The sequence below is a fragment of the Tamandua tetradactyla genome, chromosome 3 (assembly GCF_023851605.1).
Source record: "Tamandua tetradactyla isolate mTamTet1 chromosome 3, mTamTet1.pri, whole genome shotgun sequence".
NCBI classification, from domain to species: Eukaryota; Metazoa; Chordata; class Mammalia; order Pilosa; family Myrmecophagidae; genus Tamandua; species Tamandua tetradactyla.
This window is the reverse complement of record NC_135329.1, coordinates 9,359,079-9,376,573: the sequence shown is the minus strand read 5'-3', so window position 1 is coordinate 9,376,573 and position 17,495 is coordinate 9,359,079. Positions and strand designations below refer to the sequence as shown.

The following is a 17,495-nucleotide window of genomic DNA, read 5'->3' as shown; positions in this document are numbered from 1 at the left end:
AGTTTCCTCGTATTTTTAATTTTACCAATTCCTCTTGATCAGTAAGGTTTGTTTGTTTCTTTTTTATGAATCTCAGGTATACAAAATGTGGATTACTCTTAATCCATGACTCTTAACACACTATCATGGTGGGCTGGATTGTTCCTTGAAAGAAAAACAAAAGATTTTGTTACCTTGGATTACTTAGAGTTCTCTTCTTTAAAAGGGTAGGCTTTTCTTATAGTAACTTTAAAAGATATAAAAATACTGAAGTTTAGTATATATTTTTAATGGCAGTTAAGCATCCCAAAATATGTTAACTTATAAATCATTAAAGAAATCCTAGGAATCCTATAATATGGAACCATTTAAACTTGAAGTATAATTAAACAGTGTCTTCTCTTTAATTTCTCTTTGATTCTGCACAGCTGAATCAAGATATAAGCTCTGTGTCCTTAAGGAGCTGTATTCTAAATCTTTTTTCTCCTAACAAAAAGTCCAGATGAAATCATATTGGGAATACTTGAACAGATGAAAATGAAACTGTTCTGTTTGTCATAAGATAGAATGCCCAGAATCCTATTTGTTTGTTAGTCTCCCTTCATATCTTCTGCATGCTGAGAACTCCTCAGATGACGTCATAGCCACAATTTTAGAACTATGGCCTTTCCCCTTATCTCCAGGTAATAGTGTCCATTGATCTACTTCACGGTCAGTTAGGAATAGGATCTTAGTGAGAATGAAACTCTCATATTCATCCATCTACATTCTTGATATGAGCTTTGAACTCTTCTATAAAAATGATGGTGTATACATTTAGGCCATTATTACTGCTGACAGTAATTCCACATAGATTTGTTCATATCCACCTTACTAGGCAAGTAGAGCATTACAATAGTTATTGGGTCTTTTAGTTTTTAGCTATTGTTACTAGCTCTTATGTTTGATTCCTGTCCAGTTTTGTACTTAGCCATTCCATCTCAAAGGCACAGTCCTGATTATTTGAAGGAACCCAAGAAGGCCACTCTGTTTTTGCCTGTTAGACAATATTCTAACACATTAGAAGGAATCTTTGGTGACCCTTAAGGAGTAGCTTAGCTCTTGGGCCACACTATAAAAGTTCTAAATAGCTACACCTTCAGGACAGCTCATAGGAACTTAAGCTCAGAATTTTTGAACTATGCTAAGTGGAATTTAAACAGATTTTTAAAAAAACTCATAGTGTTAATTTTTAACCTCTGAAAAACAGTGATAGCCAACTCTCCTACTGTCTCCTCAGGGGCTCTTGAGTTCTTTGGCTACATTTCCTACATGTAGTGCACAGCAGAGTTGATCATAATCCAAACTCTCAATCCCAGGCTGCGTGGATCTTAGCCTTCCTTCAGTCCCTTTCTGGGTAATCTGTGATGCATGCCTCTTTATAAGTAGAGGTAATAATGACAACTAATATTATTGAATTTTTATTATATGCTAGGTACTGTTTTCAGTACTTTATATACATTAATATAGTTGATCTTCATAACAACACTATGAAGTAATTAACTCCAGTGGACAGTTGAGGAAACTGGTAGAGAAAGCTGGTAACTTACTTAGTACCACATGAATAGTCAATCAGTCAGTATCATAGCCAGGATCTGGCTTCAGAACTTGCACTGAATAGGATGATTCCAGTTGAATATAATGACATGAAGAGCACCTACTACATGTCAGTCATTGTCATATTCCATCATCTCATAACACCTCAGTAACATGGGTCATTTCTCAACTAGAATACTTTCTTCCTTCTCCTTTTAGTTCTGGTCTGAGCCTTGAGGATTCAAAGAAATTATTAATAGCTTCTACCAGCGATCCCAAAATAAAGAAAACCCCAGCTGACCAACCAAAATCCTCACTTCCTTCAGAGGCATCTCCTGTTAGAATAGTCCCAGTGGTTCTCAAGTTAGAGTCTAAAGAAGAAGCAGTGCAAATGCCATCACCAGTTACAAAAGAAGAACATGAAAGCCAAGATGAGGCAGAGCCAAACTTCTCGAAATCTACAGAGCCCCAACTTCCCTCAGCTAGCAGTACTAATGAGCTTCGTACCATTCTTCCTATCAAGTGCCCGAAGAATGAGTATCTCTTAGACCAGAAACCAGTGGCCGCTGCTGAACAGGAGTCTGAGAAAGAGAATCACCTCACCTCAGCTTCCAGTTATAACAAAAATGAAAGCCAAGATGCTTTAGTTACATCCCCAAGCAAACCCAAGAGTCCTGGAGTGGAAAAACCAGTGATTAAGCCCATAAGAGAAACAAGTCCACAAGAGACCACAGTGACAGAGTCTCCGTCAGCTCTTGTTGATCAGAGCCCAGAAGGCCTCAAGAGGAAATCTCTCACCCAAGAAGAGCCCCCTATGAGCTGGGAGAAAAGACCGCGTGTCACTGAGAATCGCCAGCACCACCAGCCATTTCCAGTCTTGCCTCAGCCCTTTCTCAATAGAGGGGACAGAGTCCAGGTGCGAAAAGTACCACCTCTCAAGGTAAGAAAAAGTGGGGAGAATTGAAAAGGGGAAATGATCTGAATTCTAAGTTTCTGGTTTTATCTACTAAATTTCAGGTAATTTGTGATATTTCTTAATGTAGAAGCAGTTGTATATATTTGATAAGTATGTGATTGTGATCTTTATAAAAATGAAGTTATTTCTTGCCAGAAGACATTTGGACCTGCTTTCCTATGGATCTTTATAGATGTTTTGAATAAGTAAGGGGCCTGGATATCTAATGTTCCCATATTCCTCCCCCAATACTGGCTACTCTTTTTTTTTAACCAAGATTTTGTAACTTTACTCTGTGGAATAGAAACTAAAACCAAGAGATCATAAAATTCCAGTAATCTATCTCATAGAACTGGTTTCAGTAATTACCTACTGGAACCTATTTACAGCATCTTGCTTTTTGAATATAATTGATTTTTAGATACAGTTTAAATATATCCAAAACTGAAGTTACTGGATACTCTGTTTAAGCTAACTTCTCCAAGGGCTTTGAAAAATCAATCAAAAGAGTTGTTGTTATGTTTTCTTAATAAATTTTGAGAAAGGAACTAAAATGGATTTTGTAAATATATGCTTTTTGATAACATTTGATAACTATTTCTTGTTTATGTTACTGATGTTTGAAATTAAAGAAAACTGCAAACCAAGAGTATGTTGGTAGAAGCATTGGTGAATATGCTTTTATCTATATTCATGTTATAAATGTACACTCTCGTCACCCACATCTGTAAATAATGCTTCCTTATCCTCATGCTGGCTATTCTTACTGTCTTATATGACAAATTAAGAAAGGAAAAGCATGAGGAGGCCATTGATATTTTCAAGAGATCATCTTTTTACCAAGAGCCATGAAGTTCAAGTATGCTTTGGCCCTTCTCTTAATGTCATGCTCTTTGGTTCTGGAGCTACCTTTAGTTCCTTCCTGTAAAGGAGATGTATATGGCTGACATGGGTCACTACCGGCCACTTGAAGGACATTAGTAAGATGGATTAGTTTTGCTAAGTTCTACTCCAAAGCATATGGCATTAACTGATGTTTAGCCCTATTGCTGCATATAAGGTCTTTCAAATTTATATAGTCAAAGTGTCTCTGACTATCTTGGCTTATAAGGCTGCATCCAACAGAGGTGAGCCCTTTAAAACTCAAGCACATGCTACACCTGATGGTAAAGGTTTATTAATATCTGGGCTTGTGCTTAATATCATTTGTAGTTCATTCATTTTATAGATAGTGTTGAGTGCCTACTATGAGCCCAGGCACCGGGTATTATACATTCCCATTAGTATATAAATAGAAAAATAAGTCAAATGGAATTTTTTTCCCCTGTTCATTTAACTTGGATGAACCAAAGTTAGCTATATCAGGAAATATCCCTTGGAAACATTTAGCTAGTAGTACTTGACCCATCTCATGTACTACTTAACTCCTCTCTCTCGTTGTGTCTCTTGATACTGTATGACATTTTTCATTATTTTAAAATTTTAATATTTGTGTCTTTAGCCCTTCAGAATCTGACTTTTTGTCAAATTTTTCAATACTTGTCTATCTTAAGATACCCTTTCATGCTTTGTCAGAGATTCTGATATATATGATAATCAACTTTACTATTATTCTGAATGAAATTAGAAACTTTTCTTTAGTGAATGACCATCAGAGCATTTTATCTCCAGGCCTTAGAGCTGAGTTTAGGTTAAATGACACTGAGGAAGACATATAATCTGTTTCCTAACTCTAAAGAAGCTGGGTTACATTAGATCCTGTCTGCTTTCTGCTAATCTAGAAAGACTCTATGCTGAAAACTTAAGTCCTCCATAACCAAATTAATAGGATTTTACTTTTTTTTCCCTCCTCATCCCCCACTGAAAGACTACACTGATCCCCCACCAAAAGACTACACTGAAGTTGTGTTAGCAACTCTTTATCATAGACCTCAAATCCTGCTTTCTTAGACAAAGTTTAGTATAATTTATAACAGAACAAAAATTTTAAAATAAAATTTAGATAGAAAACAAAAGTTGAATGTTATTACAAATGTTATGATTTAGTTATATTGATATGTATACAATGTTTTACATTCCATATACAATGAGAAAGAACAAAATTGATTCTCTTTCTTATGCCAGGGTAGATCTTCTCAGTTAAGATAAATTACCAGTGCCTAGACAACTTGATGGTTTTATAGTTAAGAAGAAGGTAAAATATCTTATTTATTTTGCATAATCAAGTAATAAGGCTATTTACTTAAATAACTGAAGTTTATTTTAAGTATTAAAAATTCTTATTTTTGACTGCTTAAATGATTGTCCTTATTTAATTTCAGCATGGTATTAATAATTTTTGGTCACCATGATATACTTGTAAGATTGTGTGTACCTATATAAAACTCCCCTAAATAACTGTGTTTTCACTTTCTTATATTCAGTTTTCTAGGTTTGTCTGCTTTTTCCCTTGTTAGTGATCTCTTTCTAGACTATATCATTAAGGGGAAACTACTGTTTCTTCAACTGTAGGCAGCTTCTAAAATACTATGTGCTGAGTAAATATGCTATCTAAGCTTGAAACCGGGGTGGAAAATAGAGTCACCTCCAAGAAAAGGGATCATGTATATCTCTTGATGGAAGTACATGGACTTTGTGACAACTGTTATACAATTCCAGAGCTCTAACTTCTGAATTACAGAGAATCAGCTTTTGCGTGACCACTGACCTTTTGAGAAATGGGTATTAAAAATAATCATAAATCTTGGGTGGGCAGCGGTGGCTCAGTGGCAGAATTCTCACTTGCCATGCCGGGGACCTGGGTTTGATTCCTGGAGCCTGCCCATGTAAAAATAATAATAATAATAATAATGACAAATCTTTAGTGATTTTATTCTTAATATAAGGATTTCCAGAAAAATTGCTTACATTTTCTTAGAAATCTGTGACTTAAATTTTTTAAATTTAAATACTATATATTTATATATTTATTATATATTAAATGCTATATTATTTATATATTAAATACTATATATTTTATTTAAATACTATATATACTGTAATGTTTTAAACTCAACCAACTACTCGAAAAGTTCATATCTTGATGCATTATAAACTCTACTAGCTTTCAGTGTATTGTTAAGAAGAGGATCAGATTCCTTTCAAATATGATATGCTGTGATATGAAAATCAGCATTTTAAACCTGATATCCCTCAGCATCTCATGAGAAGCTTTTGAGAATGCATTTTTTTCCTCAGGGTTTTCATCAGTTGATTTTGGGGTAGGACTTAGGGCATATATATTTTTAAAAAGCTCCACAAGTAAGCATAATGCCACCAGGAAAGAGAATCATTGTGGTAAGCATTATAACCCATTCCCATGTGGGATGGGTGTGGTGTGAGATCTGTGGGAGACCGGTGCATCACACACTGTCTTCCATCCAGCACTATATAGAAACCTCTGTAATTTGAGATAATCCTGGCTATATGTTTTGCAATGCATGTGCGTGTGTGTGTGTGTAGAACAGGGGAAAGCTAGTATTTCCTCCTGAACCTTAATTATTAGAGATAGAAAGTAAAAGATAGTAATGAAACGTTACTTCTATCTCTTTCTCTCTTACACACACACACGCGCACACACACATTTAAGATTGCAGATACCATAGAAAGTTCTGTCTTAAGTAATTACTAAGAGAGAGTTGTATTGCAAAGAACAGGGATTTGGGTGGAAGTGGATATCAAGGAGTTCTGGGAAGAGAGGAATGTTTTTGGTACCAGTAGAGAAGGTGGAAAGACCCTAGAGATAAACTTATATTGCTGTCTCCGTGGTTTGGTCTAGGGCTAGCCATAGACCTCCTATCTTTGTCACAGATGCCATACTTTACTCTACTTTAAAAGTTTAAGTTTAGTTATTGAAGCATTATTCTGAAAAATGGAAACTAAGCTCTGGGTTTTTTTCTTTCTTTCTTTCTTTTTTTTTTTTTTTTGTTTCTTCTTCTTCTTCTTCTTCTTCTTCTTCTTCTTTCAGATCCCAGTCTCCAGAATCTCCCCCATGCCGTTTCCTACATCGCAGGTCTCTCCCAGGGCTCGTTTTCCAATCTCCATCACTAGTCCTAACAGAACAGGAGCCAGAACTCTTGCAGACATCAAAGCAAAAGCCCAACTGGTCAAAGCACAGAGGGCTGCAGCCGCAGCCGCAGCCGCAGCTGCTGCAGCCGCCTCAGTTGGAGGGACCATTCCAGGACCTGGCCCAGGGGGTGGACAAGGTCCAGGAGAGGGTGATGAAAGGAAAACTGCTAGAGGAGGGAGTCCAGGCTCAGACAGAAGCAGTGAAACTGGAAAGGGCCCCACACTGGACCTGGCAGGAACTGGAAGCAGGGGAGGTACGAGAGAGTTTTTACCCTGTGGTCCAGAGACTCAGCCCCTCTCAGAAACCAGGACCCCAGGTCAGGCACAGCCTCATAGTGTCTCTGGAGCACAACTACAGCAAACCTCCTCAGTGCCTCCCCCATCTCCTGTCAGTGGAACATGCCCAGGTGCCCCATCACCAGCCCACACTAACTCATCCCCACCAACTTTAGAGAAATCAAATAATGAAAAACTGAATCCCAACAGGGCAACAGCTGCAGTGGCCTCTCTTAGCCACCCACAAAGGCCCAGTAATTGCGGACAGGAGAAAGCACCTTCTACGTCAGCAGGTTCTGCCCTAATCTCAGGTGCCTCACCTGTTCATTTTGCAACTGATGGCACAGTTGAACCCAGAGTAGGTTCTAATAAAAATGCACCAAACCCTTCAACCTCAGCAGAGACAAGTGCTAATTCTCCAGTGGCTATAACTCCTTCTCCTTTAACATCTTTATTGACAACAGCCATTTTAGAAAAGCTTCCTCAATCCCAGGTCAGTGTAACTATAGCATCTACTGGATCGGCTCCATCCTCGAGTGCTTTGCCAGCAGCTTCAAGCCTTAAACCCCCAGGAACTTCTTCAAATATGAATGGACCCATTTCAAGACCAAGCTCTAGTATCCCTGCTAACAATCCTTTGGTCACTCAGCTGCTCCAGGGCAAAGATGTTCCCATGGAACAAATTCTGCCTAAACCTCTCACCAAAGTTGAAATGAAAACTGTTCCACTGACTACAAAAGAGGAAAAGGGGATGGGAGCACTCACGGGTACCAACATAACAGAAAGTAACTTGAGAGAGGAAGTTAATGAGAGGCAGTCCCATCCAGCTATACAGCACCTGGGTAAAACTTTGCAAAATAAGCAGCTATCCCAGGTTCCAAGAACCCTTCAGCTCTTTACAGCTAAGGATCTAAGGGACTCTAACATTGATATGCACCTATACCAAGAAGGATTAAGTAAAGCAACCCAAGATCAAATTCTTCAGACTCTCATCAAAAGAGTTCAGAGGCCGAATGTTCTATCAGTCTTGCAGCCCTCCCAGTTCAACTTCACCCATTCAGGTTTCCAGTTAGAAGACATCTCCACAAGCCAGAGGTTCATGTTGGGTTTTGCTGGCAGAAGGACATCCAAGCCTGCAATGTCAGGCCACTACTTACTTAACATTTCCACCTATGGCCGGGGCTCAGAGAGCTTTAGGAGGACCCATTCTGTAAACCCTGAGGACAATTTTTGTTTAAGTAGCCCTACTGTGGCCTTGAAAATGGGGTATACAGATTGTAAAAAAGCAACAGGAGATAGTAGCAGCAGCAAAGAAGATGATACTGATGAGGAGAGTACTGGTGATGAACAGGAATCTATCATAGTAAAGGAGGAGCCCCAGGCTTCCCAGAGATCTGGCAAGTGTGAAGCAAATTCAGAAGCCCACAGCAGGGAAACCTTGTCCATCAGTGATTGCTTAGCTAACAAGAATGTGAAAGCAGAGATACCAGCTAATGAGCAAACCACTATAAGTAAGGAGAATTACCTATTTGCTAGAGGACAAACAATTGATGAAAAGACCCTAGCTAGAGATTTTATTCAGGCAGCACAGAAGCAAATGGCTCATGCAGTGAGAGGTAAGACAATGCATAGCAGCACTGAGCTTTTCAATTCTACTCTTCCCATGCCTGCAGACAGCCCCACCCATCAGCCTCTACTCCTTCCACCACTGCAAACCCCAAAGCTGTATGGAAGTCCCACACAGATGGGGCAAAGCTACAGAGGCATGATCAATGTCTCCACCTCATCTGACATGGACCATAACTCTGCTCTACCAGGTATGCCTGATTGTAGCCAGGTATCTAGCAATGTAGGTGATGTCATGTCCTTTTCAGTGACTGTCACTGCCATCCCTGCTAGCCAAGCTATGAATCCCAGCAGCCATGGCCAGACTATTCCCGTTCAGACCTTTCCTGAAGAGAACAGCATGGAGGACACGCCTTCGAAATGTTACTGCCGATTAAAAGCCATGATCATGTGCAAAGGGTGTGGAGCTTTCTGCCATGATGATTGCATTGGCCCCTCCAAACTGTGTGTTTCCTGCCTTGTTGTTCGGTAGTGAGACCAGAAAAAGAAGGCACGGTAAAGGAGGGGGAAGGGAAGAGTTTTGAGAAAATGTGTTTTGCGTCATTTTGGAATCAGAGAAATAAACAAGTGGGTTTCATTTGTCTTAAGAGAAATTTTACTTAATCAGGAATACAGAATACAGATCTTGTACATTTTAGAGGAAGAGCACCTTGTATAGTAAGTCTAAGTCAAGCAAGACTTTGTGAATTTGTGACAAGTTTGCACTCACAAAATCATGTAAATATGTCACATTTTGTTTTAACATTTTTCCAAGTGTTTAGGTAATAATGTATTACTTTGAATTCAGATTTATGTTCTACTTCAGTGACTCAGAAAAGTTTAATGTCATGTATGGTGAAAGGAAGCTGTCACCCTTCTGACTTTTTCTGAGAGAATAGGAAAAGGAAAGAGTGAAGGAATGGTCTAAAGAAATGACCATCCATGTTGATTATGTCTTGGCAGTTTGGCTGCAGATTATTTATAGATTATTCAGTCTTCGCAGGATTTGGATTCAGGGCGTACTCAGTCCCTTTACCTTAGATGGAACCTTGTTATGTGCACATTTTTGGTATGGTGTTAATTTCACAGGTAATATTTCGGACTCTGAAAGCTCTCCTTGGTTCTTGGCTCCCATAAACCAGTACTGCTGCCAAGCTGTATGCTTGAAATGAGTGGATCCTAGCTAATCCGTAATTGCGCCCCCTTGTCCTGAGACAGTGAGTGTGATCTGTAAAAGGTGTGCCTCTGGGCCCCATGATGTGCTGTAGACCGTGCAGGGCAAAACTTCCAGCAATAATATCCCCACAGTTAGTCAGTCATGGGGGGTTACAAGAAGGTTTGAAATACTAGTATAGAATTTAACAAAAAAGTGTTAGTGATGAAATGATTTGAACTGTATGTTTTGTTGGGCAAGGGAATGAAAGTGCAGAAACTGTTAAACTGAACATAATGAACTTTGGTAAACAATTTAAAACTAGAAGCAAGGTAGCCTCTCTTTTCCTCTTGTCGCTCAACCAGTTACCTAATGGTCTATAGTCAACTGTTGCTGTAGGAAGAAAAGGCCATTAATGCCACATTTGCCCATTTTATTAACCCTGTTTTGACCTCCCAGGCATCAGTGGAAAATGGAGCTATCTTGTTCTATGTTACTTTAAACACACACACACACACACACACACACACACACGCACACACACACACACACACACAGAGTAAAAGTCAGGTGAATTTCCTGTTCTAGAAAATATTCCTCTGTTTTGGATTACTGCTGTCTGTGCACTAGAAATTTCTAATGTTAAAAAAGCTTCAGTGAATGGCTAAGAGCACATCTAGGAAAAAAAGATGAAATTAGCTCCAAAGTTTTGTTGTTGTTTGTCTGATTTTGTTTTCTTCTTGTTGTTGTTCCCTTTTTGTTTGGTTTTTTAAATCCTATCTTTAGTCACTAAAGATTCTTTGAGTACATACATTTAGGTCATAGTTAAAATAAGTCTACAGTTGACCAGAATAAATATACAGTTGACCAGAATTTATTGTTAAATCAGGGGTTGTTAATTTGCATCATTTGCATATTGATTTCAAGTTTCTTAATTTCAAATGTGTATAGTAAAAATACTAGTGCAACCTAGTACAGTTGTATTTGTACTTAGGATTCAAGACCTGGTATTTATAAAAGGCAGAACAGTTTAAAATTCCTAAATTACATTCCAGATTAGGAGAAAGTAGGCAGTAATAACCCTTGCTTTGTTCCCATTCTGTTACCTACCAAACCCCGCTTCACCCATCCTCTGCTTTATTCATTCTTTTGATGGTTTCCCACGTTCCTGTTCCAAACCCCATAAGAAACTCCCTGCACTATTTTTTCATTTTCCTGTCTGGCTTTTTTGTGGCCCAAGGCAAATAATAGAATTCATGCCTGTGTTTCGGCTAAGATAATATGATGTCTTTCCATCTTCCCCTTTTTTTCCAGCACACACCTGGCTTAAAGATGTGAAGGCAAGTTCCTCCAAGGATCCAGGGATAAGGAATAAGTTCTCGAAACAGGAACTAGTAGAAAACAGGAACCATGGTTCTGTTTCCAGACTTTTGGTACCCTGGGTAGTCATGGGCATTTTAACAGATCTGCTGATGGATGAAACTCTACTCCACTCTCCACTTTAGTGGCAGGACTTGATGACTGGTATGTGTGTTGAAAGTGGTTGAGTGTTTCAGGCTTGAGCCTCACCCCCACCCCCCACCACTAAATAACAGTTAACAGTCTGGTTTGATGAAAGTGATGTCTCTACTTTGCTCCTTACCTGTCATAGAAAGGCTTTCCTCCATAATTCCCTTAATTGAGGATGGACAGACTAGCCAGGAAAGGAGGAAAGGCATCAGGGATTTTCAAGTCCATTTTGAAAACACACCATGTTGTGCCTCTTCATCTTGACCTCTACCATCACTGATAGGTTCTAAACATTAGTATTCATCAGATTCTCTTAAATAATTCTCAGCTAATAAAATATTTGCATTTAGTATTGTCCTTAAAACAAATCTTCACTGTCTCAATCTTGATCAAATGAGAGAACAGTTAGATTCCCCTAGATTGACAGGAAATTGGATTACTATCAATCCACTTTATCAGTTGTGTTTCAAAACAGTGGTTTCAAATAGAAAGTCATTCATCTTTAGAGCTAAACAAAAAACATTACAGTTGGGCCCTTTAGAAAACAGTACAGTAGAAGCAAGAAAATCTTTAAGGAAATTATTAGACTGTGGTATTCCAATACATTTAAAGCAGTTTTAATGTTAGATTTTCCAAGTTGTTTTACCTTTCAATTTAATTTTGAATGTGTTGAGCTTATTATAGTATTGTTTGTACTGCTTCTAGTGATTAGTTAGGCATTACGCCTGATGCACATACCTCCAGCATAACCTTTTCTGGCCTTCAGATACCATACACTGCAGATTACCATGGAGAGGTAGTGTTAACAATACATCATCTCAGTCTTATTTATGAGTATTCTAAATAGCCTGGTAGAGAAGGCTCTCTGAACCATAAAGAATTTTTATTAAAATTCTCCATCCTATTAATGAGAAAATAAAGCCAGGTAAACAGATAACTTCGAGTCATTTTGCCCTACTATTCACTAACAACTATACTCAAGTTATTGAAGCTATCTGTGGAATCCCATGTGACATTTTTTTAAGTGTTAAGAACTGGCAAATGGAAAATTGTTCTTTGTTGGGTAGGGGTGGGGATGGTGGGAACATACTGACGTGGATTGGGAAGGCACACAGATGTAGATGTTTTAAGGACTTATCTCAGATTTAAATAAATAGCTGAAGGAAGACCTCATTGCCTTCCACATGAAAGTGTAAATTCATAAATATCCCAAATGCTTATTATAGCCTTTCTCTACCTTAGAGACCCTTAAAGAACAATTTGGTAAAATGATTTGTTATACTGAAGGGGTCTTCTCTGGTTGTTACAATGCCATTTATTTCTGGAATTCACTGTCAGTGGGCAGTGCCAGGTTTGTTTTCTCTCTGTGACCTAAAGGTTTCACATCACAGCAAGGAGGAAAAAATCTCTCCCGTTGCATAACTACAAAATGCTAAGTAAAAAACTTGGCCGAAGGGTAGTTTTCAACTCAATTTATAGAATAGTCCAAAGAGACTTTGGGAAACGTGATGATAGGCAGGGATCTTTGCTACCATGTTTCAATACCTACATACCTATTGAATAGAAACAGTAGGTTAAACATTTCCTAAAGTTGAAGTGATAACTTCAAAGATTCTTGGTTACTTTATTTTTTTTAATGCTTTACATTTGATACAACTATTAAAGATCAATTTTAAAATAGCTTTCCAGTAATATATTTTAATTAATATATATTTTAATATCTATGTAAAAAGTGACAGTGGAAGACTTTGAATTTCTCATATATGGTATGTTACATGTAAGACCTCACTGTTAAGGCACAGATTATTTCAAAGGAAGTTACTCTAAAGGCACTCTGATTATTTCCACAAAATGCAATAAGGGGGGAATAGTTTTGAGGTTTTTATTTTAAAAGAAAATTGACTTATTTACACGAACTATTTTTTCCCTTCTGGGTATAAGGTTTGTACAGATGGTTTGGTAATTGCTAAACTTTTTTGTGTCTTTTGCCTTTGGAATTGAGGGTATGTACAGAGAAGTTGGTGTCAACACCATTTAAAAAGTCATATTTTTTCACAAATAATATAGAAAAATCATTTTACATAAGAATTTTAATTATTTGCAATAAATATATGTATATAGATTGTATGTACTTCATATATTCTTATTTTTCATTTTATTATTAAGTAAAAGATAATTAAAAGTAAAAATAAAACTTTGGAATTTTTTTGGGGACTCCTGAACTCTGGCATATATTTGAGAGTGGAACGGGCAAGGGCCCTCATTGTTGCCTTATACTACTTTTGGAAGGTCACCACAGGGAAAAGGTAAAATGAGGGATTTGCTTATAAACAGAAATCAGGGTAGCATATTTCTTTCAGAACCCTAGTAAAAATATTTTCAACTCTTCTGGTCGTCTCTTAGTTTTCTCCCTTGATGTTTTGCCTCCTAACCAAAATACTCGGGTAACTGGAAAAGTAAAGAAACAAGGTGCATTCTCTTTTTTAATGTGACCATTGAATGATTCTGAAGCAAAGAATGGCAAGAAAATATCTCAGGGACAAAAACAAGTTTTCCTTTCTCCAAGGTGATCAGTAGTTCATTAGCAAATATTCACTGCCACCACCTTCCAGGCCCTAGGAGTTTGTGAAGAACTAAATCTCATGAAGATGATAGAAACTTTTTTCTTTTTCCTGATTCTCTGAAAAGTAAGTTTCAGGGCTAGTTTCATGTCCTTCTTGACTGATCTGGAGAAGCAAAAGAGCTATAAGAGTCTTGTGGAAAGAAACATGTTAACGCGATTAGATTCCATTTCAGCATTACACTTGAATTGTGAGCTCCCTACTGGCAGGAAGAGCATTCATGGGAATGAAGACTGAGCCAGATGTAAAAGAGAGGCCTTTACCCCTGTGGTCTCATACCTAGATATACCTAAAAGATAACCTGGAATCCTGCTGTCCAGTCCGAGAGACCTCGTTTTGTGGTTGCAAAGCAAATACTTGATTTTAACATATGACAGAAGGGGGATGGTGGGGAGAGAATGATACCTTAAGTTTTTGAAACTCTAAGTATATAGCTCATTCTTTAAAAATGGATAATGTAGAGATTTATCAATGACCTGAGAAAAAACAGGGACAGTCAGATTCTCTTGATGTACTTTTAACCCATGAAACTGACATTTTACTGTAGTTCACTCGTTACTTATCCCATAATTACTCAGCTGTGGTTACTTTAGCTGATAAAAAGAGCATATATTGGAAATTAGTAATAAGGATTTGTGATAAACTTTTTTTAAAAGATAAACTTAGTTTTCAAAAGTTGATACTCAAGCATCATGGTTGCCCGAAGACATTGGAAATAGTTTAGCTGTCCATGAGAACAAACACACTTTTAAAACTTTGCTGAAAAACAGACTAGTTCTTAAGTCTCAGGGAACATCTGCTTCCTCATAATTCCCATGTATAATTAGGAACAAAGATAAAATGTTTAAAAATGTGAGAGCCAGTCCACAATGACAATTTACAAACATTAAAATCCCTCATTTCTAGAACTATTTATCTTCATTTAAATGGGTTTCCTACCTCAGAGAAAGTATAATTTATATTCAGGTAATGACACGGGAGCCTAAAGGTATAATTAGTTGTTCTATAGACGAGTAATGAAGAGCAATATACCAGAAAAAAGGAGAGTTTCAACTTGGATCCCAAACTTTCCTTTATTTGCATCACAGGATTTTAGGAATCTATGTTCATTACTCTTGACCATAACTGACCTTCGGCATTCAGAGATTTAGCATGATGTTTGTTTTTTATGCACAAGTCATATAATTCACTAATTCAGATATATATATATATATTGAGCACCTACTGCATGCTAAGTATGCATTGCTAAAGTGCTGGATGCGTGAGAGCAAAACAGTTGAATAAATTGTGAAAGATTTTTCTAAAACCATATACATATGTCTAGTTCAGGGCTAAAGGAGTAATACAGAATGCTACAGTACTTCTCAAGACATGTTGGAAGTAAAGAATAAATGGATTATTACCGAAAAGTATTTGAGGCACTGGACGAAGTATACTTGTGAAACATGAAGAAAGAAAAGAAGGCATTATCCCTAAATGAAAGAACTGGCAATTTGGAAGTGATTAACCGTGAGAAGCTATGTTAATGAAATTTGTCATTCTTGAGAACTAACAATGAAAGACCTAGAAATGTTAATAGAAATTTCAGAAATCTCTGAATAATACCTAAATTGAAGAAGAAATCTTGCCAAAAGCAGTCCCTTCCGGTTAATTCAGGTAAATATGTTCAGTAAAGATGCTTTGCCTTAAGCTAACCTTTTAAAACAAACTGGGTAAATAAGCTGCCTTTCCTGATCAGAAGAAAGTATATCCCTTCATTTCGAATTGTTAAAGAGATGTTATGTCCCTGTTTGTTTTTTTTCCCTTAAAAGAATTACTTTGTTTTTACTTTTGTATTCTAATATTATATTGTAGAAGTGACCTTTTTTTTATATCTCTAAGTCACAGAACTTAGGGCTTTCAGCAGGACCCTAGCCCTTTTCATTTCAGTGACCCAAATCTTAATTCTTACTGTAGGACTTTGTGGTAATAATACTTTAAAATGATACATCACTCAGAATACACAGGTGGTTCAGTGGTAGAGTGATCACCTTTCATGCGGGAGACCCGGGTTCAATTCCCGGACCATGCACCTAAAAAAAAAGGAAAATGATATATCATTCTGTTATGTCAGTGCTTATTCCTGAATTTTCCATACTAGTCTTTACCCTGTATTGGGTTTTCAACTCAAATTCTGTTTGCTGTAACGTACATTTTCACTTCTTAATCAAAGAGTTATTAGGTAGCCTAATACTTGGTGACCTTAAAGAGAAGTTTGGTTCTCTTTTATAGATACTATATAGACTAAGGAATATTTCTGTACTTCCACCATGTGGCTTTCAGCCTTAACATTTAAAAAGGAAATCCTAGGTAGATTTCCTTCTAACAGGAAGAACAGACTGAACCTGGAAGGAATAGCCAACAATGATCAGCTGTGGAGATGGGCTGTGGCTAGATAATGGGTTCTCCAAAAGAAGAAATTCAAACTTGATTTTCCTGGTTCTTCAAACCTAAAAGAAACTATAGGAAATAGAAAAGCACATCACCATTTTCTTAACTACAAAACCTGGAGAATGACTTGGGGAGAAGAAAGGTAAACTCAGTACTTAATGATTTTAAAATAGATTTAAGTAAACTTTGAATTAAGTAATGTATAATTCAGAATAATTTTTAAAAACATTTGGCATCACGTACAAGATGAAGTTAAATTGCCATTAGCGAAACATGAAAAATTTTTTAGGCAAATTCTTCCAGGCTAATGAATAGTTTTCTTTTGGACTATCAAGTGGCAGCTTTTGCAGATGATCAGGATTTAGGGTTGCACACTCTGTGTAGTGAAGTGGACCTTGGCTTCATAAACACTGTATTTAGCCAACTTACATCAACACTTAATTTTATTAGGTTTAATCAGGGATCCTTATTTTAAGTATTTAAAATTAAGATTAGCTAATCTTTTATCAAAATATCCTAAGATAGTTTAGAACTATTGTTTTTACAATCTCTGTCCTTTCTATTGAAAGTATGGTGTATAACATTTCATATATCTTGGATCAGCTCTTTTTAAAAGCAGAGTTGAATGTTTTAGATACCTAGAGCATGAAAAAATGGAGATGGACTTGACCCTAAGTCAGCAATTCTTTTGATTTTAGGTTTTCAGGCAACAACCATTTGGAGACTTCAATTGAGACTCCACCTGAAACATATGTAATCACTTTGCACAAGCTTTAAATTAGTTTTATTCCAGAGCCTCAGACTTGATTTCCCTTTTGATAGATGAGGAAATACATTCTGAGCTGGGAAGAACCTGGTAATTTGTTCTCTGATATTAAAGTGCTAATTGAAGAGCAAGTTTGTTCTTAGAGAATTCATGAAATTTTTAGAATTTATGAAAGATCGTACATGACAGGTGAAACTACAAGGATTAAAAACTTTTCTCCTAGCTATAATACTTAGACCTATTTTTTTAAAAATCCACCATAATTCTGTAACTCCTTGTATCACACCAGCACTGAGATAGATCAGAATGGAAAAAATGGTCTTGCTCTCTTTAAATTCTTTGTGCTTATAGGCCTTAATGTTCCTTAATACTTTCCAGCTTTTTGCTCCTTCTCATGATTGTCTTTATTCCTCTTATTTTTAAACTGTTCCTTTATTGGTCACATAAAACTACCTTCTTCAGAATTGAATGTATAATGTTTCTGCACATGGACAGACTTTTATTTTCTCTTGATGACTT

General features: G+C 37.0%; 1 protein-coding gene across 5 annotated transcripts in view; it reads left to right on the top strand.

Moving 5' to 3' along the window:
• The window catches only part of ASXL2 (ASXL transcriptional regulator 2), a 235,476-nt gene extending 219,607 nt beyond the window's left edge, over positions 1 to 15,869 (top strand). For all 5 annotated transcript variants that reach the window (XM_077152315.1, XM_077152314.1, XM_077152316.1 and 2 more), the window contains 2 exons: positions 1,774 to 2,494; positions 6,516 to 15,869. In XM_077152315.1, coding sequence (XP_077008430.1) covers positions 1,774 to 2,494; positions 6,516 to 8,990 — 3,196 coding nt within the window. In that variant the 3' untranslated portion in view covers positions 8,991 to 15,869. The remainder of the gene's footprint in view (positions 1 to 1,773; positions 2,495 to 6,515) is intronic.
• Positions 15,870 to 17,495: the final 1,626 nt, after the last annotated feature.